Source organism: Carettochelys insculpta, chromosome 23 (assembly GCF_033958435.1).
Source record: "Carettochelys insculpta isolate YL-2023 chromosome 23, ASM3395843v1, whole genome shotgun sequence".
In the NCBI taxonomy this organism is placed as follows: Eukaryota; Metazoa; Chordata; order Testudines; family Carettochelyidae; genus Carettochelys; species Carettochelys insculpta.
Window position 1 is genome coordinate 23,676,236 of NC_134159.1, and position 27,358 is coordinate 23,703,593.

Sequence of the window (27,358 nt, forward strand, 5' to 3'; positions counted from 1 at the left end):
GTCAGTGCTGGTGGACCCGAGGTAAACGAACTCGTGGACAACCTCTAACGTATAGTTGTCAATGCTGATTGATGGGAATTCAGCAACATCCTGACCGAGTACGTTCGTCTTCTTTAGGCTGATGGTAAGCCCAAGGTCCTTGCACGCTTTGGAGAACCGATCCAGCAGTTTTTGAAGCTGGTCTTCTGTGTGAGACACTACAGCAGCATCGTCTGCGAACAGCATGTCTCTGATGAGGACTTCTCGCACCTTAGACTTAGCTTTCAGCCTTGCAAGGTTAAACAGTTTCCCATCAGATCTTGTGTGCAGCAAGATGCCCTCTGGTAAAGATCCAAAGGCATGCTTCAGGAGGAGTGCGAAGAAGATCCCAAACAATGTCGAAGCAAGCACGCATCCTTGTTTGACGCCGCTCCTGATTCTGAAAGCATCCAATAATGCGCCGTCATATTGGATGGTTCCTCTCATGTTTTCGTGGAACGACTGGATCATCTTGAGTAACCGTGGAGGACAGCCTATCTTGTGGAGCAGTTTGAACAGACCATCCCTGCTGACCAAGTCAAAGGCCTTGGTCAGGTCGATGAAGGCTATGTAGAGTGGTTTTCTCTGCTCCCTGCACTTCTCCTGCAGCTGCCTTAGAGAGAAGATCATGTCAACGGTAGACCTCTCTGCACGGAATCCGCACTGCGATTCGGGGTACACCCTCTCAGCAATCTTCTGGAGTCTGCCAAGGATGACGCGAGCAAACAGTTTACCGGTGGCGCTTAGGAGGGAGATTCCACGGTAGTTGTTGCAGTCGCTTCTGTCTCCTTTGTTCTTATACAATGTTACAACGTTAGCGTCACGCATATCCTGTGGAACCTCACCTTCTTGCCAGCACAGGCACAGTAGCTCATGCAGGGGTTCCAGGAGTGTGTCCGTGGCACATCTGATTACCTCTGGTGGTATACCATCCTGACCGGGGCCTTTCCTGCTGCAGTGCTGTCGATGGCTGTCTTCAGTTCATCCACAGTTGGTTCTTGATCCAGTTCGTCCATTACTGGAAGGAGCTCTACGGCATCGAGGGCTGCGTCAACCACAACGTTCTCGTGTGAGTACAGCTCGGAGTAGTGCTCAACCCAGCGCTCCATCTGTTTGGCTTTGTCAGCGATGACTTCACCAGATTTGGATTTCAGAGGTGCCATCTTGTTCTGGGTGGGTCCTAATGCCTTCTTCACACCCTCGTACATTCCTCTGTCGTACAACCCCCACCCACTGTCAAGTAAATAGGGAGTGGCTGGCCTCAACCTCTGTCCCTGCTTGCGTTGGAATCGGGCAGTTTGCTCTGCTGCATCTCTGCATTTAAAAGCCTGAGCAAGTACACAGGCTGGCTCAGCTTCTGTCCTATTGTGGGGATCGGGCTCTTCACCCCCTCCCCATTTAAAAGTTAAATGCAGAGAGGTAAGAGAGACGGAAAGGGGGGAATAGCCAGAGAGTCCTCAGGCCTGTTCTGGCAGAGGGAAGGGCCACTCCTCCAAGCATCTGCCATCTCTGTTGTGGGGCAAAGTGGCAGAGTGGGAATGGTTAATGAAGTAACCAACACATTTTCGCAGTTAGGTTGCTCGATTACTTGCTCTTACACATCCTTAACTGGAAGGTCATTTTGCTTCTCGCCTTCCCCACAACAGAAAAGGCAGATGATTGGAGGAGTGGTCCCCTCCCTCTGCAAGAACAGGCCTGAGGCCTTTCTGGCAGCCTCTCTGCAGTCCTTCAGGATGAACCTTCCACCAGCTCTAGTTCTCTGTTTCTCAGAACTCTACTCTCTTAGATCTCTTTAGCCACTTGGATTCCCCAGGCTTCTCCCATGCTATAGCGAGGAAGTGTGACAGGGAGCAGTACATGCACCAGTGTAAAGCAATTGCTTCTGGACATGTTTCACAGCAGGACTTTTTGCGGGGAGTGGGAAGAATGCTGAAGCTGTTCACAGGGTTTATTTAAATTATAAATGAGTGCAGAAGAAAGTTGCACAGAAATTAGAACTAAAATACTTTGCATAATTTAGCTTGGTCCTTTTTAGTTTCCATGTTCTGACCTTAATCAAATATGCTTTTAAAGTGGATTAACTTTCTCAGCCTTTAAGAAAGGGGCAGGACAGGTATTGTTTATTAACCTTTCTTTCGTAATGCACTTTTTTCCTATAGAATTCTGCTTTCCTGTTGATTCATTATGTGTTGGGAAGCAAAGGATGACATGTTAAAAATACATCTAAATAGTATTTGATATTCAATACTAACAGCTCACTATCTAATAGGGTTTTTTTTCTTTAAAGGGGGAGGGAGACAGTCTGCATATTGGATGTGCCAAGACAGTAGGTAATTTAAATTAAGCATCAAGAAACTCTCTGCTTTCAATCTGTCATACTTCTCTGGCTATCCATTTTTTAATCTTCATAACCTAAGGAGGAGTCTAAGCATAAGAAGAGTCACATGGATTGAGTCTGGAACTGGAACCTTGCTCAATCAGCAAATGTGTAGCTAGTGGTGGAAATTTACCACTAAATGTCACCTGTCAGCAGAAGCCTAAAGTTTCATTGGCTCCTCCAGTAGGTAAAGCTCCCAAAGTACACCAATGAGATCACTGAGAAATGTAATCCCACAGAAACATGTAGCCACTTGAGATGATGATGTCTGACCATAAAACTTTGGGGATCCCTAAGGAAGCTCAGAGTTTGGAGATCTCATTTGGGAATGCTGCAGATATGCTCAAGATTAAAAGCTTCCACTCCTGCCTGCTTTTTGCAACAAATCCATGCTGAAAGTTTATTATTATAGAAGAAATAATAGGCTGCCGTATGGATCCATCTATAAATCTGTCTGTGTTCTTTGCTTGCAGATCACAGCTTGCTTGATTCAGGCTTCAGACAAATCATTACGAAAACATAAAACATGAGACACAATTCAGAAATCAGACTCACCCCTGTAATACCTTGCTCATCACTGGATTTAGCAGCAGGGGGGAGCAACCCTGGCATAGTTGTAGAAGGCAGAGCTTTCTCTGGGTAGTCATAGTCACACAGTTCACTGCCACGGCAAAGAATTTCAGGAGAAACTGAAAATATCTCATTGCAAAAAATAGTTCAATATAACTACAGGGTTGGATCTTTATATAACATAGAAAAAAGAAGTGCAAAATAACTCTTAAGCTGTGTCTACACGTGCACGCTACTTTGAAGTAGCGGCACTAACTTCGAAATAGCGCCCGTCGCGGCTACACGCGTCGGGCGCTATTTCGAAGTTAACTTCGACGTGAGGCGGCGAGACGTCGAAGTCGCTAACATCATGAGGGGATCGGAATAGCGCCCTACTTCGATGTTGAACGTCGAAGTAGGGACCGTGTAGACGATCCGCGTCCCTCAACGTCGAAATTGCCGGGTCCTCCATGGCAGCCATCAGCTGGGGGGTTGAGAGATGCTCTCTCTCCAGCCCCTGCGGGGCTCTATGGTCGCCGTGGGCAGCAGCCCTTAGCCCAGGGCTTCTGGCTGCTGCTGCGGCAGCTGGGGATCCATGCTGCAGGCACAGGGTCTGCAACCAGTTGTAGGCTCTGTGTATCTTGTGTTGTATAGTGCAACTGTGTCTGGGAGGGGTCCTTTAAGGGAGCGGCTTGCTGTTGAGTCCGCCCTGTGACCCTGTCTGCAGCTGTGCCTGGCACCCTTATTTCGATGTGTGCTACTTTGACGTGTAGACGTTCCCTCGCTGCGCCTATTTCGATGTGGTGCCGCGCAACGTCGAAGTTGAACATCGACATTGCCAGCCCTGGAGGACGTGTAGACATTATTCATCGAAATAGCCTATTTCGATGTCGCTACATCAAAATAAGCTATTTCGATGTAGGCTTCACGTGTAGACGTAGCCTTAGTGTTTTATTTGACTTGCAAAGTAATTTTTGCAAACTGATTAGACACCATATTTAGTCTGATGTAGTTACACAGATACCTGAATAGTATTTATGCACTAGCAGGTATTGAACCTTAAAGCTCCTAGAAATGTAGGTTCTAGATACATAATCAGTAACTATTAAATATTCAAAGGGACTGAAAAGTTGAGGACACACTGAGAACTGATTCTAGTTAGGTGTGTGTGCGCGCACTAAGTGCACACTCATTGGAAAGCTTTCCCCAGCAGCACCCATTGGCTCAGCTTTGGAGTCCCCTGGAGTGGTGCCTCCATGGTGCTCAATATATAACCCTGCTGACCTACCACCTCCTGAGTTCCTGCTTACTAACAGTTATGGTCATTGGCCCTGTGGTGACTTGCTTAACAAGCTCTCTCTGTTTTCTCCAGCCTTCCACTTTAGTGTTGTTTAGCTTAACTACTAGCTTTAGTCTACTTTCAGTTTAGCATTATTTCTAGCTTTTGTCTATGAACAGTATGTGTTGGGAGTAGGGATATCTCCTGCCCTCCAACCATATTATGTTCCTGGGTACTCGGGACATGCCTAAGTCCCAGAGGTCCATACCCTGCAGGAGCCCAGGCCAATGGGCAACCCCCATAACGCTTGTTTAGAGTGTCTGGGGAAAGTTCACCAAGGGAATGAGTGCAGGATTTATAAGGGGTTTCACCTAAGAACAAAGAAGAAGCGGGATTTCCACCTCAAGTAGAGTCTTACGTAGATGGCACTAGTACTGCAATCCACCTTGGCACAGCAAGACCTAGCATTAAGTTCACTGGTGTGCAGCACTCCAGTGGCAGTAGCAGAATCAGCATCATGGAAGAACTCCAGACACAAAAATGTGCAGAACTGTCACTGCCCAGCATCAAGACTGGTGGGAACAGCATGGCACCACTCCAAGCCCCTGGCACCTCAGAAGCAGCATGGGAAATGGGGAAGGAGCAGAGCTCTGACTCCAGGATCCACCCTTTCTACTCCAAGGATACTTCTACTGTTTGGTACCAACAGTATCTCAGCAAGGCTTGGACTAAGCCAGATTGTCCACCGTCAGTCCTTAACAGGCACTTCAGTGCTCCACCTTTCTCTCCAGTTCTGATGATGAGGATGATGACAGAGGAAAGTTCACCCCTTGCGATTCTTCTCCTCAAGCTGGACCTTCACATCAGTACCCACTGGTAAAGGAGTGAGGCTGGCACGCGCAATTTTGGATGCCAGCTCCTATTTCTCTTCCACCCAGCTGGCCCTACTGGGATCCATGGGCCCTCTGTGGAGACCAGAATGTTAGACCTTGTAACCCACCAGCCTATAGAATAACCCACTCTTCCTCACCAAGGACCCAGCATCTGTGAAGGCCCAGGATTAGGAGACTGAAGAGTAGGAGGATATATCTGAAGGAGACACCTGGTCACCTACAAACATTTCATCTTCATCCCCAGAAGAAAGAATGATGCCAAGTCTCCCTGCTTTAGGAGATGACTTCAAGTCATTGCAAGAGTTTTTTAAGAGCATAACAGAATCCCTCACTATCTTCTTGTCTGAGTTCCTTGAGACCCAACATATACTCTCAAACATTCTCCAGGCTTCCCCATTGGCAAAAAGAGCACTCCCCATTAATGCTGCCGTACTGGATCTTGCGAAAACTGTCTGGTAGACACTTGACAAAACCCCCTCCTTCCTTCAGAAGGTCAGACAAAAATATTATGTATCAGAAAGTAGGGCTGAATTTCTGTTTACACACCCTATACCTAATTCACTGGTGATGGAGGTAGTAAATCAAAGAGGCAAACAGCAAGAGTCTAGATCCAACCATTATGACAAAAACTGGAAGAGGCAAGGCCTCTTCTGTGGACTGAAAGCCCATTCTTCTGCCACTTTAAAATTTCACATTGCAAATTACTCTGAACTGCTGGCAAATACACACAACACAGTTTTCCAGTATTACCTTTTATTGAACATGTGCCTGATCATGGAAGAGAAATGTATAAATCCAATGTGTCCAAAGAGTCTCATTTCATAGACAGCTCTCCAAGCATCCCTTGATTCTGCAGACACAGCAATGTGCTCCATTGCAGCCTCCATAGTCATGCATCAGGTATCCTGATTTCACCTGTATAAATTCATGGGGGAGGTTCAGGTTATAGTTGAACACCTACTCTTGGAGTACCAAAACCTGTTCACAGTATTCAGTGATGTGTCATAGAATTATAGAACACTATCACTGGAAGGGACCTTGAGAGGTCACCAAGTCCAGTCCCCTGCCCACATAGCAGGACCAAGCCTCATCTAGATCATCCCTGATAAATGTCTGTCTAACCTGCTCTTAAATGTCTCCGGTGACAGAGATTCCACAATCTCCCTAGGCAATGAATTCCAATGTTTAACTACCCTGACAGAAAGTTTTTCCTAATGTCCAATCTAAACCTCCCTTGCAGCAATTTAAGCCCCTTGCATCTTATCCTATCCTCAGAGGCCAAGGACAACAATTTTTCTCCCTCCTCCTTGTAACCTTCTTTTAGGTAGTTGAGAACAGCTATCATGTACCCTCTAAGTCTTCTCTTTTCTAAACTAAACAAGCCCAGTTCTTTCAGTCTTCCCTCTTAGCTCATGTTCTCTAAACCTTTAATCATTCTTGTTGTTCTTCTCTGGACCTTCTTCAGTTTCTCTAAATATTTCTTGAAATGTGGTGCCCAAAACTGGAAACAATACTCCAATTGTGGCCTAATCAGTGCTGAGTAGAGTGGAAGAATGAGTTCTCCTGTCTTGCTAACAACACTCCCATTAATGCATCCCAGAATCATGTTTGCTTTCTTTTATGCAACAGTGTCACACTGTTGACTCCTTCTTAGCTTGTGGTCCACTGTGACCCCTAAATACCTCTCTGCTGTTCTTCTTGCCAGGGAGCCACTTCCCATATTGTGTGTGTAAAATTGATTGTTCCTCCCTAAGTTGAGTATTTTACATTTGTTCTTATTGAACTTCATCATATTTGCCTCAGACCATTTCTCCAGTTTGTCCAGATCATTTTGAATTCTGACCCTATCTTCCAAATCACTTGCAACCCTTCCCAACTTGGTATCATTTGCAAACTTGATAAAGCAAGGGCTTTTTTTCTGGCAGCACGCAAGGAGTTCTGGCACCTTTTTTCCATTAGAACACCAGAAAAAAATTCACCACCAGTTCTACAGTAGTGTGAGGACGAGGGCAGGAGCCCCTGCTAGTCCTGCAGCAGTGCAGAGACCAGGCAGAAGATACCACCAGTCCTGCAGCAGCGTGGGGACCAGGCAGAAAACACTGCTGGTCCCTCAGCAGCATGGCAACTGGGGCAAGAGCTCCTGTCAGTCTACAGCAGCACAGGGACCAGGGCATTAAAAGTGAACACCCTAACTCCCATGAGGAATCATCATACTTGAGTTCTAGCACCTTTTTTTTCTAGGAAAAAAGCACTGCTACTGTCTATTCCAATATCTAAATCATTTATGAAGATGACTGCATTCCAAACTGACTGCTAGTCCAATTCCATTCACCACCAGGTGCCTCAAGATGGGTGATTATCAAGGTCTTGCCTTTTACTCTGGCCCTCAGCCCAGGGACTCTGTAGATAGCAGCTGTCTGCTATGTCTGTTCCACTGCTGCTCCATTCCCTAGACCACTTCCCTTAAGCCCAGTGCCATCTTCACTCTTGCATCAGGGCTCTGTCCTATATGCTGTTAGCTCTTCAAACTGAGCTGTCCACACAACTGCTACTTCTCCAGCCAGCCAGCCATTTTTAATTCCTTTGGGCGCCACACTGCAGCTAACTGCTGCTCTGTTCCGCAGCTTCTTTAATATGGTCTTCCTAGCCCCCGACTGACTGCTTGGAGGACCTCCCAGCTGCCTTTTTTCTGGGTTGGGGTGTGGTGGGACTACAAAGCCTCCAACAGGGAGCCACAGGGCCTAGTCCATCCTATCACACTTGTGTATCTCAATGTGTGAGGTAGTCTGCGACCACTGCCCTACACTTTGTGAAACTCTGTGGGGAGTCTTTGATACTGATGGGAAGTGTGGTGAGTTGGTAATGGCATTGACCCACTACATACCTGAGGAATCTCCAGTGTCCCTGGAAGGTAGAGATGTGGAAATAAGCATCCTTTCAATCAAAACCAGGAGGGATGGAAGCTGAATCGAATCTGATATGTCATCCTTGAGTGTGCTGAACTGATAACCACATATACTAACTACAAAAAACTATATACAAATGACTGCAGAGTCCCAACCACTGGGAAAGCCTTGTAAGAGTAAGAAGGTCAGTACAAGCAACTGTTGTGGGCAGTGAGGCGAAATTGAGGAGGTACAGCACCAGTGGCACCCCTTGCCCTCAAAGAGCTAAAACTTACTATCTAGCCTAACAGTGAGAGCTAGACAAAAAGTATGTTTGCAAGTGGGGGGAACTTTTCTTGTACAGTAACTGAGGTTCTTTGGGAAGGTTGTCCTTGTGGTTGCTCAAGCCGTGGTTGGAGATGTTCTGGACTGACTTGGCGCCAAATGTTGCAGCTTCAGTAAGAAGCACACATCCATTGTTAACAGAATCCCTCACCTTTATTGAGGAAGAAATACAAGACTTCCAGACGTGCACCTGCTGAGGAAGACATCTGCCCCGAGTCTTGTAAGAGGGTAGAGGAGGAGTCCAACAGAGTGTACCTGAAACCCGAGTACTACAAATTTATGCCTACATTGGCACAATGAGCCCCAGTGTTGCAAGGGGTGCCATCAGGTGTTTTTTGGCAACACCATAACAAGATACAAGTGTAGTTATGTTCTGGAACACACTGCTGAAGTAGGTTGTGGAATCGCTGTCATTGGAGGTTGTGGAATCACTCTGGAGCACACAAGGGACATTCAACAAAACATACATAGAAGAAAGAGGTATAGAGAAGTACTAGAGGAGCCCAAATGAAAATAACTTTTGTGAAATACCTTTGTTTAGCATATTTCCCTGAAATAGTTGAGAAAAACTATTTTATCTGAGATTCTGCACCTGAAAAATTCCAGGATGAAGCTACAATTCTAAGAGTGAGCTTCTGTATCAACAGTTCAGCCCTCCCATTGGTCCTACGAGCATACCAGCCAGAAAAGCTGCCCTCACCTATTCTACAAGTGAGTTAACATTTCTTAATTACATTAGTAAATTGTTGGTTGGTAATTTCATATAAAACTATTTAACTCCACTTCTACATTAAGCAGTCAAAAGATACCAGAATGTTGCTCTACAACATAGTCAGACAATCAAACACAGCTACTACCATCCCCTATTTTTGCAGCGTATTATTTTCTAGTAAATGTTAAATACACTGTTAGGAGAGTTCTCACTATTGCTTTCTTAATTTCTCACCTTGTTTAATGAACCCTTGCCAACAGGAAACTGAAATCCATTTTCTGCAGAAATCTTTTTTTCTCCTTGGTATGTGTTCAGTGATTTATTATTGAAAACTTGCCCAGGGGATTGGGGAAAACACATCTATACATATGCCATGCAGTTTGCAGACAGATGAATGCAAAGGTGGGTAAAATTTGCAGTCTCATTTCCCTGACCAGTTCTTTCTTATATCGTAGTTATTGCTGGGTCAGACATTTGTATCAGGTGTTTTAAGATATTTAAATAAATGCCTTACTAGGCAATTATCTTTGCCTGATCTTCCAGAGCTGAATAAGTTGTGCTATATATTCATGTCTCACTCTCTGAGGAGTCAGATACACAAATACTGCACTAGAGATTTCTGAGAGATGCTAAGGCATTAGAGAAAGGGGCTTTAAAATCAAGGTTATATGCCTCACTCTGTCACTAACTTCAGGCATTAACTTGGATAAGTCACTTAATAACTGGGGCTCACTTTTTAAAATGGACGTGTTACAATGTATGCATGTCCTGTTCTACATGGGCATGGCTGGGAGGGTGTATGGACACTGTGATTAACTCTGCAAGGTGGCTTCCAACCGTCACAACCGCCACAGTCCAAGGTCTTGGGTGGAGGCACCTGCCCCAGTGCCCCTTGGCGGCATGGCCTTGTCAAGGCAGTTCTGCCCTGGGGTGCTCCAAGTGCAGAAGACGAGGTCCTGCAAAAGACCTTAAAAATACGTTGCCTCTGTAGGCTTCTGCTTAAAAGCTTTCCAAGATCACAGATTCTCTGGCCCTGGGAGGTAGCTGCCACCACCCAAATGAGAAAACCCTTTTTAGAAAGAAAGGAAGGTAAACTTAGAATGTCTTCCTGTGGGGTAGCCCCCAAGCTCTTAACCCTCCGTTACAAGAGACCTTGAAAACAAAGAAAAAAAGTAAACTGTAATCTCTGATAGCTGACCTCTCAGTTTTAGGCATGCATACACACAGAACCTCCTCTAGTAAAACAAAAAGAAGTCAAGTAGCACTTTAAAGACTAGCAAAATGTTTTGATAGTATATAGACTAGCATGGCTCCCTCTCTGTTACTATTCAACCTTGTCTAGGTCACAGGAATCAAATCGCCGCCTTAAAAAGGTGATTTTATTAACAGACCAAATAAGACGTATTTGTTAAGTATACTTGGTTGCTAGATTGTTACAGAGCAACTAAAAATGTAGATTAAAACACACAGAACTACTTCCCTGGGATTCAGTTTAAAAGTTACGTTGTACCTGAGCAGAGGGTGGTATGTTAGCCAGCCTGAGAAGTGGCACACCAAACCCAAAATAAAAAAATAATTTGATTGTCTCTGACCTAAACATTTCATTTCTATTCACATATATCTATCATTCCAAGATTGTTCTTGAGGCCTAGATATTACTGAAATCTTCCAAACTGGATCCAGATTTAATCCATCTCTGTGTTTCTCCTCTGATCACACAAAGGACTCATCCAGCAGATAACTGCTCCAATTCAGAAATCCCTACCCCCTTTCCCATTGGCTGTCCCACTGCTTGCCAACACAGGACCCACCAGGTCTCTGGGTTTAACCCTTTGCAGACAATTCAGTTAACTCAGTGAACACTGATGTGTCTAGAAAAGGGGCAGTAGCCCTCCCTTACAAGAGAGCTTGAAAACAAAGAAAAAAGTAAACTATAAAGTAAACGTCACAGGCCTAATAGGCAAAGTCAGTGCAGCCACCCTTCCCTCCATGGCAGCATGGCATAACAGCTAGAATCAATAGAGTAGCCATTCACTGTAAAGCAGGGTGCACCTCTGAAACTGGGTACTCTCTGGTCCAGCACCATTAAGCAGCCATGGCAGGGGTGGAAGCTGGGACCACCACAGCCAGGAGAAGCCTGGGAACATGGGCAGCCCACAGTAGGACAGAAAGTCTGGGGCAGCTTAACAGGCAGCCCAACTAGAGCCGGTAGGAGGGTGCCAGCCAGCCAAAAGTAGAGCCAGGGGCAGGCTGAGGGGTTCTCAGCAGGAAACCACCTGCGTCTGGCCAATTCCCTCCTTTAGGATTGGTCCGGTCCCAAGGGTGCCAGACCAGGTAGGTCCAACCTATAGCAGGACTCATTACAGCCACCCTTTCCTACAGGGCAGCATAGCCTAACAGCGAGAGTCAGTAAGGAAGTCAAATAAGTGACTGGCAGCTCAGGAAGGGGAGGGCCCTGAACTGAGGCCCTGACAGCAGCCGAGCAGACTGCCACTGGCTCAACACAGAATCCCACCAAAACACACTGAGTTGACCGAGGTGATAGGTACCTTTCATCAACCCACATGGGGCTGCTTCCCACTGTAGCTGCTCGTGCTTTCGTCCAGGTCTCAGGATCTTCAGGTTTCTCAGGGCAGGGTGCTCCCTGGAGCTTTTTCAGCTATGGAAGCTTAGTATGAGCCCCTGGGACCTGAGCTACTATTGTAAGGATCTGTGGCAGGTTCTCAGCAGAAGTTTCCGCCACACCTACTTCTTCTTCCTTTTGTGAATGAACTGAGCTATTTCCTTTTACACTGAGCCAGCACTTTGAGCATATTCTGTACAGCCAGAAGGGCAGGACTCCCTCCTCGCAGAGGGTAGGGTTAACCTCTTCTGACTCAGAGTGGGGTATGTTCACCCTGTCATGCACCCTCCCCCTTAAGAGGGACCTCCTGGTGCTCTGTCCCTGTTTCCTCTTCCACCTGCGTGGAAAGAAATCCGCATTGCTGGGATGGGCCTTCCATGGGTAGTGTTGTACACAAATATCATAGGGTTGGAGGGAGAGGTACCACTGTGTAATCTGGGGGTAGGTATCTTTTGTGCTGCAGAGCCTTTGAAGGTGTCCATGATCAGTGACTAATTTGAAGATGGTTCCAAGTAGGTTGTATTGCAGGGCACGTACAGGCAGTTTTACAGATAAAGCCTCTTTCTCAATTATGGAGTATTGTTTCTCCCTAGGGAATAATTTACAGCTCTAAAATAGGATAAGGATGCTCTTCTCCACTGATGTCTTGGGACAGAGTGGCCTCCAATCCTACTCCCAATGCATTAGTTTGAAGTACGAATTCTTTTGTGAAATCCAGATGTACAAGGAATGAGTCTTGTGTCAGTCATTTCTTCAGGGCCCAGAAGGCCTCTTCACATTGATCTGTCAACTGGACTGGTTGAAGTTGGGAGTTTTTCATCAGGTCTGAAAGAGGGTGGAGGCAGCCATGACTGTAGCAAAGTTGGGGATGAAACGCCAATAATAGCCAAAATGATAAAGTATTATTAATTAATGTTCTTTACTGTCATCCTGCAGATCTGAGGACACTGAGAAACAGAAGCGTAGTTATTTTGGGGGATAGCTCTTGCTTTATTGCTGTGTTCAGTCTAGCCTCTTGATGGATATTTTCTGTTGGTCTCTCTACAGTTCATGGCATTAAGTGGACATGCAGCAATGGGAACAGCAGTTCAGGGTTCTCTGTGGAGCAGCTGGTACAGCAGATCCTTGATAGTCACCAGACAAAACCACAACCTCGGACACACAATTGTCTCTGCACCGGCAACTTGGGTGAGTAGCTTGGTTAGGGTAGAGAGCCAACAGAAGGGCTAAGCACTGTTCTAAATCAGAAATCAAATGCGTACTAAGAAATCCATCTGCATACAGATACCTGTTTCATTTCCTGATTTCTTATGAATGGAGCTTGTGAGACATTTCTAGGAAACTATTTTTGATTTTTTTCAAATAAGAAGAGATAATATAAAGAAGGCTAAATGGGATCTTCACATATTGTTCTGCAGTTTAACAGGGTCACCCTGCATGGCAGCAGCATATTACACTGCAGCTCTCATTCTATATATTTCCTGGAAAAGATTTTCCATGCCTCAGAGTGTGGATTTGGGATCCCTACTATGTTACTAAATACTTCTATCAGCAAAATAAAATGATCCTTATTTGATGTAATAAAACTTATGCGAGAATAAAACCCCTACATCTTGGGAAGTACCATAAATCAGATGTTATCAGCAATGAAGTGCTAAACTTCTTCCTATTTCATTTTTATTATCATGGGTGCTCAGATTGCATCTTAAATCTAGACTCGTATTCTTTCTTGTTATTTAACTCTTAAAAATATTTTGGCACACATTTTGAGATACAGTTAATATCGGGAGTACTGATGAAAACTCAAACATTCAGAATGCAACGTGCTTTTTTGAAAAAATATGGACTCTGACATGCAAGCTTTGAGAATTCATCAATGCCCTCTGCTGGTGGCTCCCTCAGGAAAGCTTGTTGTATCCTGGAGTTTGCTCAGATTATGAATGCTCTGAGCACCAGGGCTGTGTCTCTGCTACCTCCCTACTTCGAAGGGAAGATGGTAAGTAGGGTGTCAGGAGATTATTAATGAGGTGGTGAGCTGCATATGCAGCACTTCTTTAAGCTAATTCTCCCCCGTGGCAACTTCAAAGTGTTAAACTTTGAAGTGGCAGCTCACGTGTAGCCGCGGCTAACCCGCCGGTACTTTGAAGTGCCTGGGCAACTTTGAAGTCCCTTTACTCCTCAAAGTCAAGCTGAATTCTTCTCAACAAGAATAAATATTCATTCACTATTTCAATCAGCACTAAAAAAAAGGAGTAAAGGGACTTCTTCTTCGAGTGGTCCCCATGGGTGCTCCACAGTAGGTGTCGGGCTCGCCCCGGCGCCGCAGATCGGAAATTTTCTAGCAGTTTCCTTTGGATCGTGCATGCGCCGATGCGCACCGCTCCTTCGCACGCCCTCGGTCATGTGCGCGATCCGGTCCCCTCCAGTTCCTTCTCAACTGCCAACGGCTGCAGACGGAATCCGCTCCGGCTCCAATGCCTGAGACAGATAAGACTGTTAATTCTAGTTGATAGCTTGTTTTTCACTATTATACGTTAAAAAAAAAAAAAAAAAGGAGCAAAATAAATAAATAAATAAATAATAAATAATTGTAACTAGGTAAGAGGAACGGAGGGGAGAAGAGCGGACAAAGAGGGCTGTTTTAGGCCGTCCGCTACCCTAAAGGCCATAGATGTTATTTGTTTTAAGAACACTGTGATTAGCGGCTAAGTACCCTATTAACAGTTAAAGGCTCACCGGGATGTCTTCCTCGGGGTTTAAGAAGTGTGAGTCATGCCGCGAGGCTATGCCTGCCTCTGACGGGCATAGTAAGTGCATTCGTTGCCTGGGGGAGTCCCACGTTACCCAGAAGTGCTCTCACTGTGCTAAGCTTACAGTCAGGGCCAGGAAGGACAGAGAAATGAGGCTCAAAATGATCTTGTTTGATAAGGCCCTTCAGCCCGAGCCACCGGAGAAGCCTCACATAGGAGGGCCCTCAGGGTCGCACAAAAGGAAGGCGGTTTCTTTGACCCCCTCTGTGCAAAACAAGAAGAAACTCTCCCCTGCTCGATCCTTGCTGGTGACCTCAGCAAGCAGGATGAGCGGAACGCAGAGCCCTGAACTACGGGCTGATGATAGCGGCAGCACGGTTGCACACGTGGCCGTGGCCGGGCCTCCGACTATTAAACAGTTGGCACCGAGGGCGCCGCGGGCGCCAGCACGGACAGTGCTGGCATCGGCAGCGCCGCCTCACGCGGCACCGGCTCTCACGACGCCGACGGCGCAGGGACACCCAGCACGGGGCCAAACGGCGCCGGAGGAAGCTGCCTGCGCGGCACTGCATATGATGGCACTGAGCGCGGCACCGACAGCGGGGCCGAGATCCCCAGCACGGGAGGGGGCGGCACCCACCCTACAAGGACGGGGGAAAGCTAGGGCTAAAACCCGGCACCGCAGTCCATCTCTGGACATTGCTGCGCTGCCATTATCACCCAGCCCCGCCCCCCCCCCCCCCCCCCCCCGCGAGTTACACATGCCGCATCGGGCGGCAACTCCAACAGCCTGTTTCAGACCCCCCTCCCCGTTCCTCCAACCACCTTTGCCTTGGCTCAGGCAACCTTCACCCTTTTCGGGCATGGATTCCTACGAATACTATCACAGACCATCTTCACCATTGTCAGTGTCCTCAAGGAGATCGCGTTCTTCCAGACATCATGGGTACACACTCTGATCGTGGTCCAGGTTCCCATCACCAGGCCCTTGCCCATGTTGTTATGGCCGTCCTCATCATACTGAACACCGACATCGGCAGTCCAGATCCAGGGGCAGATCCCCACCCACTCCTCGCCAACACCCCCGCATACACTCTCGCTCTGGGAGAGGAACACAGTTGTCCCAGGCGAAAATAGGTCCAAAGTCCCGAGACCTTACTTCACAGTCCACGAAGGAGCAAACATACCAGCGAACTCAGGAATCAGAGGAGTTGGAGGAGGTTTATCCTAGCGGCGACTCCTCATCCTCCCCAGATGAGGCAGTTGTCCCCGGGGACATCTCGCCTCCGGATGACCTTAAGCAATTCCAAGATCTGTTCAAAAGAGTAGCATAGACGCAGGACATTCAAATAGCAGAGGTGCAGAAGCAGCATCATAAACTCCTGAAAAATTTGAGACCCCCGGTTTCATCTAAAATTGCCATCCCACTGGACGAAGCCATTATGGAATCAGCCACTAACATATGGTAGACTCCAGCCTCCATCCTGCCTATGAATAAAAGGGCGGATAAGAAATATTTCGTCGCAGCCAAAGGCACGGAATTGCTGTTTAGCCACCCACAGCCCAATTCTTTGGTGGTCAAATCCTCCCAACAGAGGTCAAAGACGCCTCAGTATAAATCAGGGGGGGTCAGGTAAAGATGCAAAGAAATTAGACCTGTTCGGCAGAAAGGTGTATTCCTCCTTTACCTTATTACTGAGAATGGCAAACTGTGCGGCACATTTATCAAACCATAACTTTGACAGTTATTCTAGACTTACCTCTTTCATGGATTTCTTCCTAGAGGACAAGAAGCCAGTGCTAAAGGCGATCGTCCAGGAGGGCTACGCGGCCTCGTGAACGGGAGTTCAGATTGCCCTGGACGTGGCGGACACAGTGGCACGCTCAACAGCCGCAGCAGCGGTAATGCATAGGGAATCCTGGCTCCAGACGTCTGGTATCCCCAGAGATCTACAGGCGAAGATCGTAGATCTTCCATTCGACAAGCAAAAGTTGTTTGCAGAATCAACTGACTCGGTCCTCCACTCTAGCAAAGATTCAAGGGCCACACTTAGGACCCTGGGCATCTATACTCCTCCATACAAGAAAAAGAAATTCTACCCCCAGCAAAGGCGCTACGCTTACCAACCACAACGCTCACAATACCAGCGAGGCTATGACCAAGAGCGCCATCAACAGCAGCAACAATACAGGGCCCCCAGGCGACGTCCTCAACAAAGTCGCACAACCTCGGGGCAAGCCCAGAAGCAGCAAGTTTGACGGGTATGTCGAGGACTGCACTATCAACACCATCTCTCAATGCCACTCTCACCTCATGTTCCATCATCGCCTCAAACCGTTCTACTCCCAATGGCAAAACATCACAACAGACAAATGGATGCTGGAAATTATAGCCACAGGTTACACGATCCCCTTCCAGTCACTACCACCACCGAAACCTCTCACCCAGCCTCTTCTCAGGGACCCTTCGCATGAGACGAGGCTGAAGCAGGAGGTATATCATCTCATGTTCATAGGGGCGGTGGAAAGAGTACCGGAACAATTCCAAGGGAAAGGTTTTTACTCACGATACTTCCTAACAGAGAAGAAAACAGGAGGCTGGAGGCCGATCTTGGACCTATGGGGCCTCAACCGATACTTGTGCAAACAGCGCTTCCGGATGATTACAGTTGCCTCCATAATTACGGCACTGGACGATGGAGACTGGTTCGCAGCCCTCGACTTACAGGACGCTTACTTTCATATAACAATCCACCCGGCACACAGACGTTTCCTCTGCTTCATGGTCAGTGGAGAGCATTTCCAATACAGAGTTCTTCCGTTTGGCCTATCCTCGTCACCCAGAGTCTTTACCAAAACCCTGGCAGTGGTATCAGCTTACCTGCACAGGCAGGGCGTGTTTATTTTTCCATATCTGGACGACTGCCTACTGAAAGGGGCCTCAAAGGCAGAGGTCCTACGCATGATACACGTCACCACGAACACGTTCACTTCGCTGGGCCTAGTTATCAACCTTGCAAAGTCAAAGACTGAGCCCACGCAAGATATAGAATTCATAGGGGCATGCATAAACTCTATTACATCAAGAATATACCTGCCCGACGCCCGCTTCCGCACCATCAAATCCCTGGTACAAGTCATGATGTACAGCCCCATGGTGCCGATCTTAACATGTCTGCAACTGTTGGGGCACATGGCGGCTGCCACGTTTGTGGTACAGAATGTCAGGCTACACATGCGAAGCCTGCAGCATTGGCTGGCGAGTGTTTACAGACTGGCATCCCATACCATCCACAGGGTAGTATCGCCCATGACGGAGGTACGAAAGTCACTAGCGTGGTGGGCAGATCCCAGGAACCTGCTAGTGGGATTACCCTTCCACCAACCACAAATTTCTATTTTTCTTACAACCGACGCCTCCCACATAGGATGGGGAGCACACATTGGCAGCAAGGTGACGCAGGGGCTATGGTCCCCCGCGGAACAGACACTGCAAATAAACATACTGAAGCTCAGAGCAGTGTTCAATGCATGCAGACATTTTCGGGATGCCTGCACGGCAAGGTAGTAGGGATCAATACCGACAATACCTCCACCATGTTTTACATCAATCGACAAGGAGGGGCACGGTCCCATGCGCTATGCGCAGAAGCAGTCCGATTGTGGAACTGGTGCATTGCCAACAACATAACGTTGAAAGCCTCGTACTTGCCCGACGTCCACAACGTGAAGGCAGACCAACTGAGCAGGCGATTTGCACTCACGCACAAGTGCAGATCTGCTCCGACCTGCTCCGACACGTATTTCGCACCTGGGGGTTTCCCCAAGTCGATTTGTTTGCCACCCAACACAACAAGAAATGCCCTCAGTACTGGTCCAGAGCAGGAATAGGGCAGGGGTCCTTGGGGGACGCCTTCATGATCTCGTGGAAGGGCCCTCTACTCTACGCGTTTCCCCCCACAACACTCATCCACAAGGTTCTGCAGAAAGCCAGAAGGGAGAGAGCTCGCATGATCCTCATAGTCCCAACCTGGGACCGACAACAATGGTTTCACCTGCTTCTTCGCATGTCGGGTCATCCACCACTCCCCCTACCGGTAGCGCCGGACTTACTTACACAGGCTCAGGGGTCCATAGTGCACCCGCTCCCTCAGGGACTCTGCCTACAAGCATGGCTAATCCACGGCTCAGTGCCTTAGAGAGCACATGTACAGAGGGAGTAAGACAAGTCTTAGAGTGTAGCCGAAGGACCTCCACCAGGAGGACTTATGAGCAGAAATGGACACGATTTACCTCCTGGTGCTCTTCCAAGCAGTTAGCTCCTCTCGACGTCCCTATAACTGGAATTCTAGAGTACCTGCTGGACCTCAAACGAGATGGGCTCTCTCTATCCTCGCTAAAGGTCCACCTCGCAGCTATATCAGCCTTTTGGCACAAAGAGGAAGGGCCCACCATATTCGCCCATCCTATTGTCACAAGGTTCCTGAAGGGGCTGGTAAACCTGTACCCCCCCTTGGAAACCGCTACCACCGTCATGGAGTTTGGACTTGGTACTCCACACGCTATTGGGACCACCCTTCAAACCATTAGCCACGGTATGCCTCCAACTACTTACCATGAAAACAGCCTTCCTTCTTGCGATTACGTTAGCCCGCAGGGTGAGCGAACTCGCAGCAGTAATGGCAACGCCGCCCTGCACAGTATCCTCAAAGGAAGCGGTGATCTTACGGTTACACCCAGCCTTCGTTCCAAAAGTTTCCTCGGAGTTCCACATTAATGAACCAATGGTATTACCCTCGTTTTACCCGAAGCCTCACAGCTCCAGCAAGGAGGCGCGACTTCATCTCCTAGATATGAGGAGGGCGTTGGCCTTTTATATAGACAGAACTAAGCCATTCCGGAAAACGGACAGACTCCTGGTGTGTCTTGCTCCCAGGTCGAAAGGGGAAGGCCTCCCTTCCCAGAGAATTTCAAATCACATTGTGTCCTGCATAAAACTGTGTTACGAGCTCCGTGAGACCCCTCTGCTAGCTCTGCCCAAGGCTCACTCCACCAGAGCGATGGCGGCGTCAACGGCCTTCAAGGGAATCGCGTTGAAAGACATTTGCAGAGCGGCGACTTGGTCATCTTACAATACCTTTGCCAAGCATTATGCCCTGCACCGGGTGTTCGATGAGGATACCCGTCTCTCGACAGCTGTCCTCTCAAGGGCAAGCTGCACATGAATCGAGTACCCACCTCCTTACTTGGGGTTACTGATGGGTAGTCACCTACTGTGGAGCACCCATGGGGACCACTCGAAGAATAAAGAGAAGTTACTCACTTGTGTAGTAACGATGGTTCTTCGAGATGTGTCCCCGTGGGTGCTCCAGTACCCACCCGTTCCTCCCCGCTTTGGATCTCTGTCTGGTATTTTTCAGGAGCATCCGGGGTGGTAGGTCAAGGAACTGTCAGGGACCGGATCGCGCACATGACTGAGGGCACGCGAATGAGCGGCGCGCATCGGTGCATGCGCGATCCGAAGGAAACTGCTAGAAAATTTCTCATCTGCGGCACCGGGGCGAGCCCGACACCTACTGTGGAGCACCCACGGGGACACATCTCGAAGAGCCATCGTTACTACACAAGCAAGTAACTTCTCTTTCAAAGTTGCCCAGGCACTCCGACGTGGCAACGGGTTAGCCGCAGCTACACACAAGACGGCACTTCAAAGTTTAACACTTCAAAGTTGCCGTGGGGGAGAATTAGCTTAATGAAGTGCTGCATATGCAGCTCACCACTTCATTAATAATCTCCCAACAGCTTACTTACCATCCTCCCTTCGAAGTAGGGAGGTAGTGTAGACAAGCCCCAGATGTTCTAAAGTGCACAGTGTATCTTTAGGGCATCTCAGGTGGTTAATTACAACATAATGAAGAGTGCAAATAGTCCTCAGGTTCTTTAGCACTGATTGAAATAGTGAATGAAAATTTATTCCTGTTGAGAAGAGTTCGGCTTGACTGAGATTGCCTGAACCATCTGGGAAAGGTACATCCTTTCTCACGTTAGAGCCTTATAATAAGAAGTGAGAATCTGAGTGATTCACTTTTCCAACTCATCTGCCTCATCCCTATCCCTTTTTGCTACTTTGGTCAAATAAAAATGTACAATAAATTAATTAGTCTTTAGAGAAATTTGTCAAAGAAAAATATGGTTTGTGTTTCAGGTATTTTTCCGCATCTTGTATGATTAAGATACAAGTAAGACTGGTGACGTCTGAAATACCTAGGTTTTGATTAAATTCAACCCCAGAGGATCAGCAGTTGATCAAAGATTGCAGATCTGAACATGAATTCTTTCACTCTTCCCTTTGATGTTTTGTCTTATGCTAAGTCTGCTGTTTGCTTTGTAACACACAGTAACACTTTGCTTTACAGCACCTTGCTTTCTGATACAGTCATCCCTAACTTGTCACAGTTGTACACAAAGATTGCAACTTGGAAGCTTTTCTCTGACACTTTTTCAGCTCTAGTTCTAGGGGAATGGAGGGATAGCTCCATGGTTAGAGCATTGACTTTATAAACCCAGGGTTATGAGCTCAATCCTTGAGGGGGGCTTTCAAGAGTCTTAGGCAGGTTGCATTTAAAAAAAAACAGTCAGGGACAGTGATATGTGACTGCAGGGGACGGGACTTGATGACCTCTCAAGGTTGTTTCCAGCTCTGAAATATGATATCTCCATGTTTCTCTAATTAACACTGTAAAATTGGTCTCTCTCACACACTCCCATTCATACACCTGCATGCTCTCTCTCTCAAGTATAGTTATCCTATGCTGCAACTGCAGAATAGCAGGATTAATGCTGGCTTTGTGTATTGGTTAATTGATTACACATGTTGTTTGTGTTTTGGAACAGGGGCAGGTAGCAGTGTGCATCACAAGTGTAACAGTGCCAAACATCGCATCATATCACCAAAGGTCGAACCACGGACAGGTGGGTACAGCACTCACTCAGAGGTACAAAATAATGATGTCTCTGAAGGCAAGAATGAGCACAGTCATGGCAAGACCTCCAGCCGGGAGAAGAGGAATGGCAAAGTGGCAAAACCTGTGTTGCTCCATCAAAACAGTACTGAGGTTTCTTCCACCAATCAGGTGGAAGTTCCCGACACTACCCAGAATTCTCCTGTGTCCATCAGCAGTGGATTAAATAGTGACCCTGATATGGCTGATAGCCCAGCAGTCACTGGTGTATCTAGCATGGCTGTTGCCTCGGTGATGGGAAGTTTATCTCAAAGTGCCACGGTATTTATGTCAGAAGTTACCAGTGAAGCCGTGTATACCATGTCACCCACCACTGGCCCAAATCAACACCTACTATCTTCAGATGCCACTGCTCAAGGACTGGTACTGGCTGTGGGCTCAGATGGCCACAAGTTTGCTTTTCCTACACCAGGCAGTTCAGAGAGCTTGTCTATGTTGCCTACCAATGTCTCCGACGAGCTTGTGCTCTCTACAAGTCTGGATGGTAGCAGAAAAGTTCCAGAAACCACCATGAATTTTGACCCAGACTGTTTTCTTAATAATCCCAAGCAGGGACAGACTTATGGTGGAGGAGGCCTGAAAGGAGACAGCATTAGTACCAACATAAGACAGTCACCCACAACAGAACGTGGGTTCAATTTCAGTGCAGCCCTAACTAAAGAGATTAAAACTGAGGACACTTCTTTTGAACAACAGATGTCCAAAGAAGCGTTTTCCTCCACTTCTGCATCTAATTCTCTCACCCTTACCACAGGTTCAGGTCTGCTTCCATCCGGAGGCGGTCTGAGCCCAAGTACAACCTTGGAGCAAATGGACTTCAGTGCCATTGACTCCAACAAGGACTATTCTTCCAGTTTCAACCAGACAGTCCAGAGTCCTCATGTTCACCAAACCCCTTCCCCTAGCTTCTTTCTGCAGGATGCCAGCAAACCTCTCCCTCTTGAACAAAACACTCATAACAACTTGAATGACACAAGTGGCTCTTTTGTGAACACTTTAGGAATCCCCAGTGTGAAAACAGAATCCTCTTCCCAAACAACCTCTAATTGCAATGGCACAGTGGAAACTAGAATAGAGTCCACCTCTTCTCTCCAGCTCATGCAGTTCCAAGCAAACTTCCAGGCTATGACTGCAGAAGCTGAAGTTCCCATGGAGACTTCACAGCAGGCAGAAGGGAATGAAAATCTTCTTAAATCAGGGGATCTTCAAGCCTGTAGCACAGAGCACTACATGCAGCCTGAGGCCAATGGTGGTATCAGAAATGGGAATAATCTCCCTATTCTCCAAGGAAATATGGTGCAAGGACTCTATCCAGTGGCCCATCCCAGCTTAAACAACTCCTCCAACATGGAGCTTAATTTGGACCACTTTGACATCTCCTTCAGCAACCAGTTTTCTGATCTTATTAATGATTTCATAGCAGTAGAAGGTGGGAGTAATACCATCTATGGGCACCAGCTGGTGTCAGGGGACGGTGCCGGGCTAGCTCAGCCTGAAGATGGCAACAGAGCAACCTATAACCAGGCTGAAATGTGCATTCCTTGCTGCAGCCCTCAGCAAGCCAGCATGCAGCTCAGCAGTGCCGAGAATGGAGCCAGTACCATGGCATACATGCATGTGGCTGAGGCGGTCTCAGGAGCTGCAGCACAAGGCACCTTGGGGATGCTGCAGCAGAGTGGGCGCTTGTTCATGGTGACAGATTACTCACCAGAGTGGTCTTACCCAGAGGTAAGCTTCCAGATTTTACTCATTAACTATTGCTCACCCATCTTTAATTCCTCAATTAATAAGGTCTCCATCAACCTTCTTGTTTAAATTTTTACAAGGGTTTTAAATATCTACTCTTAGAAATAAGAGCATATAAGGTCATATGCATGTCTGAGTGATCTTTTCATTAAACACCTCATTACCCTGACAATGCTTCTTTCCTCACATATAAAGCATCAGAACAAAAATGGTTTGTTTCACTATAAAGCAAAATATCTGCAGTGTGATGCTTTCCCAGTGTTGCCAGTTCATTCAGAAAAGTTGTGCATATTGCACATTGAGCCTGACCCTGAAATCTTTAACTGGTTTTAATGTTGCCAGTAGCTAAATATCTGACCAGTAGTGTTTTCATTCAGTACCTAATTTGATCCAATACCTTATCTAGGTACAGTTACATGCAACACAGATTGGAAATACTAGCAACACAAAAGTCTTGTTTAAAAATATTCAGCGTTGGCCATTAAAATGAACAGACAGTCAAACTGGGTCAGTTGTAAAGAGAAATTGTAATATAGTAGTTTCCAAAGCCTAGATTTAGAAAGTTATCATGTCAGCTCTTATGGAGGTAAATGCAACAACTCAAGAAAAATCAGCTGTGCTCTAATTGTTCTGAACTCTCTGATGAATTGCATGTTAATTAATTACTTGCATGCCCATTGCTTCTGTGATCTAAACCCACTAGAGTACATCTAGACTCTGAAATCTCTTGATGTGGAAATGTGAGTGGGCAAGAGAAAGCACAGCTGGGGTGAGGGGCAGAGTGTCTTACCGAGCTTTCAGTGAAATGACCCTCTGATGATTACAAGACAAAGCTGTTAAGGGAACAGGTAATGAAAGCTCTCTCCGAAAGCTTTAGAATCACATCTGTCCAGTAAGAAGGCATTCAGTATAATACAGCAGCATTTCTCCTTCAGAAAAGGAGGAGTTTTATGATGTACATAGTCTAAGTGTTCAGTCAGTGGTCATTGGATGGCCAGTTGGAGGAACTGTCACTTTCATTCAATCACATTTCTTCCTAACCCAGCCAGTTCCCATCCTGAGAACAGCCAATAGTGGTAGTCCAGCAGCACACTCGCAATACAAATGTGATCAAGCACTTACTACAGTCCAGCCCCAGTGTTGTGCAGTACGTCGGAAGTGTTGCTAGAGAAGTCTGAAACTCTCTAGAGTGGGAGATGGATGTTTGTAAAGGCCTGAGGCCACCCTTAGTTAATGGGGGTTCAGAATAATTATACTTCTGCGATGAACTAATCAGCAACTGATATCAATTACCTACCATGTATTGTTAGTGGTAATTTACCGATAGCTGGTCCCCAGAGAGAGATTGGAAATCCATCGTGGTCTGGAGGTTGGGCTTTCTTTAGCCTTCGAGAATTATCCTTTACAGCATGAAAATAAGTTGATAAGGCAGGGCCTATTACTGGTATTTTTAAATAGCTATTTATTGGCTTAATACTGTACAAAAGCACAATAACATGCAGTGTAGCAACAAAACTCCTCTGAAAATCAATACCAATAAATAAATGAAAAGCTCTTGATTGTATTTAACCAACAGGTAAGTAGCTCAACTTCTACGGGAAGTTGTTCCTTTCCATCCTAACCAAACAGGAACAGAGTTTTACTCCTATTTGTGGGGCAGGCCTGGCAGACAGGCCCAAAAATCCAGTTGCCCATCCCCTATAAGCTTGAGCCTCGAATTCCCATTGTAATGAGATTTGCCAACTGTGCACTTTACTCAAAGGTGGATTTCATATGAAACATACAGTACTCTGGCATGGGGTTCCCCAGCAATATGGGACCCCTAGGGCCAGACAGTCTGGCACTGGGTCAGGTACCATGCTCACCACCACGCAGGAGAGGGGATGCTCTGTGGTGGGGGCCAGTCCCCCTTCAGAGAGAGCTGTGAAGGGAGGAAGCAGGAGCCTCAGGAGAGCCAGCAGGAGGTGGATATCAGCTAAAAAACAGGTTGGAAGGCTTCTGAGGAGCAAGAGGCAGCCACACAGCCATCTGCGAAAAGCAGCATTTTAAAGCAGGAAAGTGCCACTTCTCTTGGCCACTGGCTGTGTGGCTACCCAGCGCTCCTCTGAAGCCTTCCAGCACTTGTTCATGCTGCTGGCTGTCACCTTGTGAGTGTTGGCTGCCTGTGGGTGAGGACAGGGTGGCTGGCCGTAGAGGGAGGAGGGAGGACAGCAGCTGGGGGATGGAAAGCCTGCAAGCAACCCAGCTGGCAGGAAAAAAGCCACACTTTGAAATGAACAAGCACTGCTTCTCGCTGGTTGCATGGCTGTGCTGCCCCTTCGTTCGGAGTTCACCAGCCCCTGTAATGTTATGCTGCTGTTGGCCACCAGCTTGTTAGTGTCTGCTGCCCATGCCCGGGGGATGGAGAGCCTGGAGTGTTGTGGGGGAGGGTGCTCCAACAGCTGATGGAACTGTGTCCACCCTTATCTTCAGGTGGAGCACATGTGGGTCTCTGTCCACTTCTCTGGGCTAGCCAGCACAGGACAACTGGGCACCTGAAGCTCTCCTCTGCAGTCAGGGAGAGCTCCATATGTCCTCTGTTAAGTCTTCTTCTCCAGCCCCAATATGGTGGCTCAGTTCCTGTGCTGGGCCCCCCAGCTCCATTCCTTCCACCTGAGGCCGCACCCTTTTGGGGGCCCAGATCTGCACCCCCATACCGCACACACCTGGCTATGTGTAAGCAGCCCTGCTTGAACCCTTATGAAAGTGGAGAAATGGTCCCTCTGTTGTGGGGAGCTTTCCTGGCTTCTACACTACCCAGGTGAAATGGGCAAGCAAAAGATCTGAATCCCCGCTCCCACTTCCTTTACCCAGTGGCCTCTCTGGCCTCAGGGGCTCCCCTTCAACTCCCATGTGTGGCAGAGCCCTCATAACCTCAACAAGGCTGGGCCCAGGGTTCCTGGGGCTTGACCCCTCACTTTGTTGTGGTCACCAGGCCAGGGCCTAGATGTCCCCACTTCGGGATGTTGCCCTCACCCACTTGTGGTTGCATATAACATAGGCAAATACAATTCATTAAACAACAATCAATTAAAAATACCAAAAGAAAAAGCAACACATGAGAAAAGTTAATAGAAAACATATCACTCCATACTTGGTGGCATGGAGACCTCACACGGCATCTCTGGATATAAGGACAATTCACAGTCTGTTTCTTGTAGATCCCAGGCCTCCCTCTCCAGCCTTGGCTGTGCTGCACGTCAGATGCTTGCTTCAGGTGTCAGAACCCTTCTCCCCAGCACCAGCCCCCACAACTGAGTTATGATCCCCCTCCAAGTCTGACCTCTTAGACCTCTTGGCTGGAGAAGTCCCACTGTGCTGGGCCTCTGCAAGGACCTCACCTGTTGCTCACTCCATCCAGATTCTAGGCTTCTCTCTGCTGAGATTCCTTTCTGTTGTTTCATTTGATGGCAGGCTTGTGCTTTTTCTTTCTGAGTCTGAACTGGCCCACTGCCACCTTTTTCATTTCATTCTCCTGTTTTGCCTTTGACTTGCTTTCCCTGATTGTTTAGTTCAGGACTACCTGCAGAATCAATTAGCCACTCAGAATGTCTTAAGAAAAGTGACCAGGCTGTTCTCTTCTGCGCCTTTGGATTTGTCAGTGCTGTTACTGTACATCTCAGCACAGACCCTAGTTTGGATGAGATGAGGTCTTGGTGTATGGCAGGGAAGCTCATTCTCAGTGACTTGTGCAGCAACAGATCATAGAATCAGAGGGCTGGAAGGGACCTCAGGAGGTCATCTAGTCCAGCCCCCTGCTTCAAGCAGGATCAACTCCAACTAAGTCATCTCAGCCAGGACCTCGTCAAGCTGAGATTTAAAAACCTGTAAGATGGAGAATCCACTGCCTCTCTAGGAGGTAAAGCTGTAACTTTTAAATAAAGAGTGTAACCACTCTCTTTGCCAGCATTCCCCATTGACCTAACTTTGTGTTTAACTTACTATTGACTCCACTGCTATGATTCGTTTTCAGGAGCTGCTCCTCCTAGCGCATGGTGGCAGAGGTGAAGCTTTTTCAGCATGATAATGATCAGATGTTGGCAGCTCTGTCACTTTGTCTAGTGTGAGCACCTTCTTTTTCCCCAGTTTTTCTCTGCAGAAGAATTTCATTTATCCTATT

General features: G+C 47.3%; 1 protein-coding gene across 1 annotated transcript in view; it reads left to right on the forward strand.

The window, feature by feature from the left end:
- The window catches only part of CAMTA1 (calmodulin binding transcription activator 1), a 1,240,930-nt gene that overhangs the window by 1,050,346 nt on the left and 163,226 nt on the right, over positions 1 to 27,358 (forward strand). The window contains exons 8-9 of the mRNA XM_075017972.1: positions 12,729 to 12,869; positions 21,326 to 23,181. Of these exons, the coding sequence (XP_074874073.1) occupies positions 12,729 to 12,869; positions 21,326 to 23,181 (1,997 nt within the window). The remainder of the gene's footprint in view (positions 1 to 12,728; positions 12,870 to 21,325; positions 23,182 to 27,358) is intronic.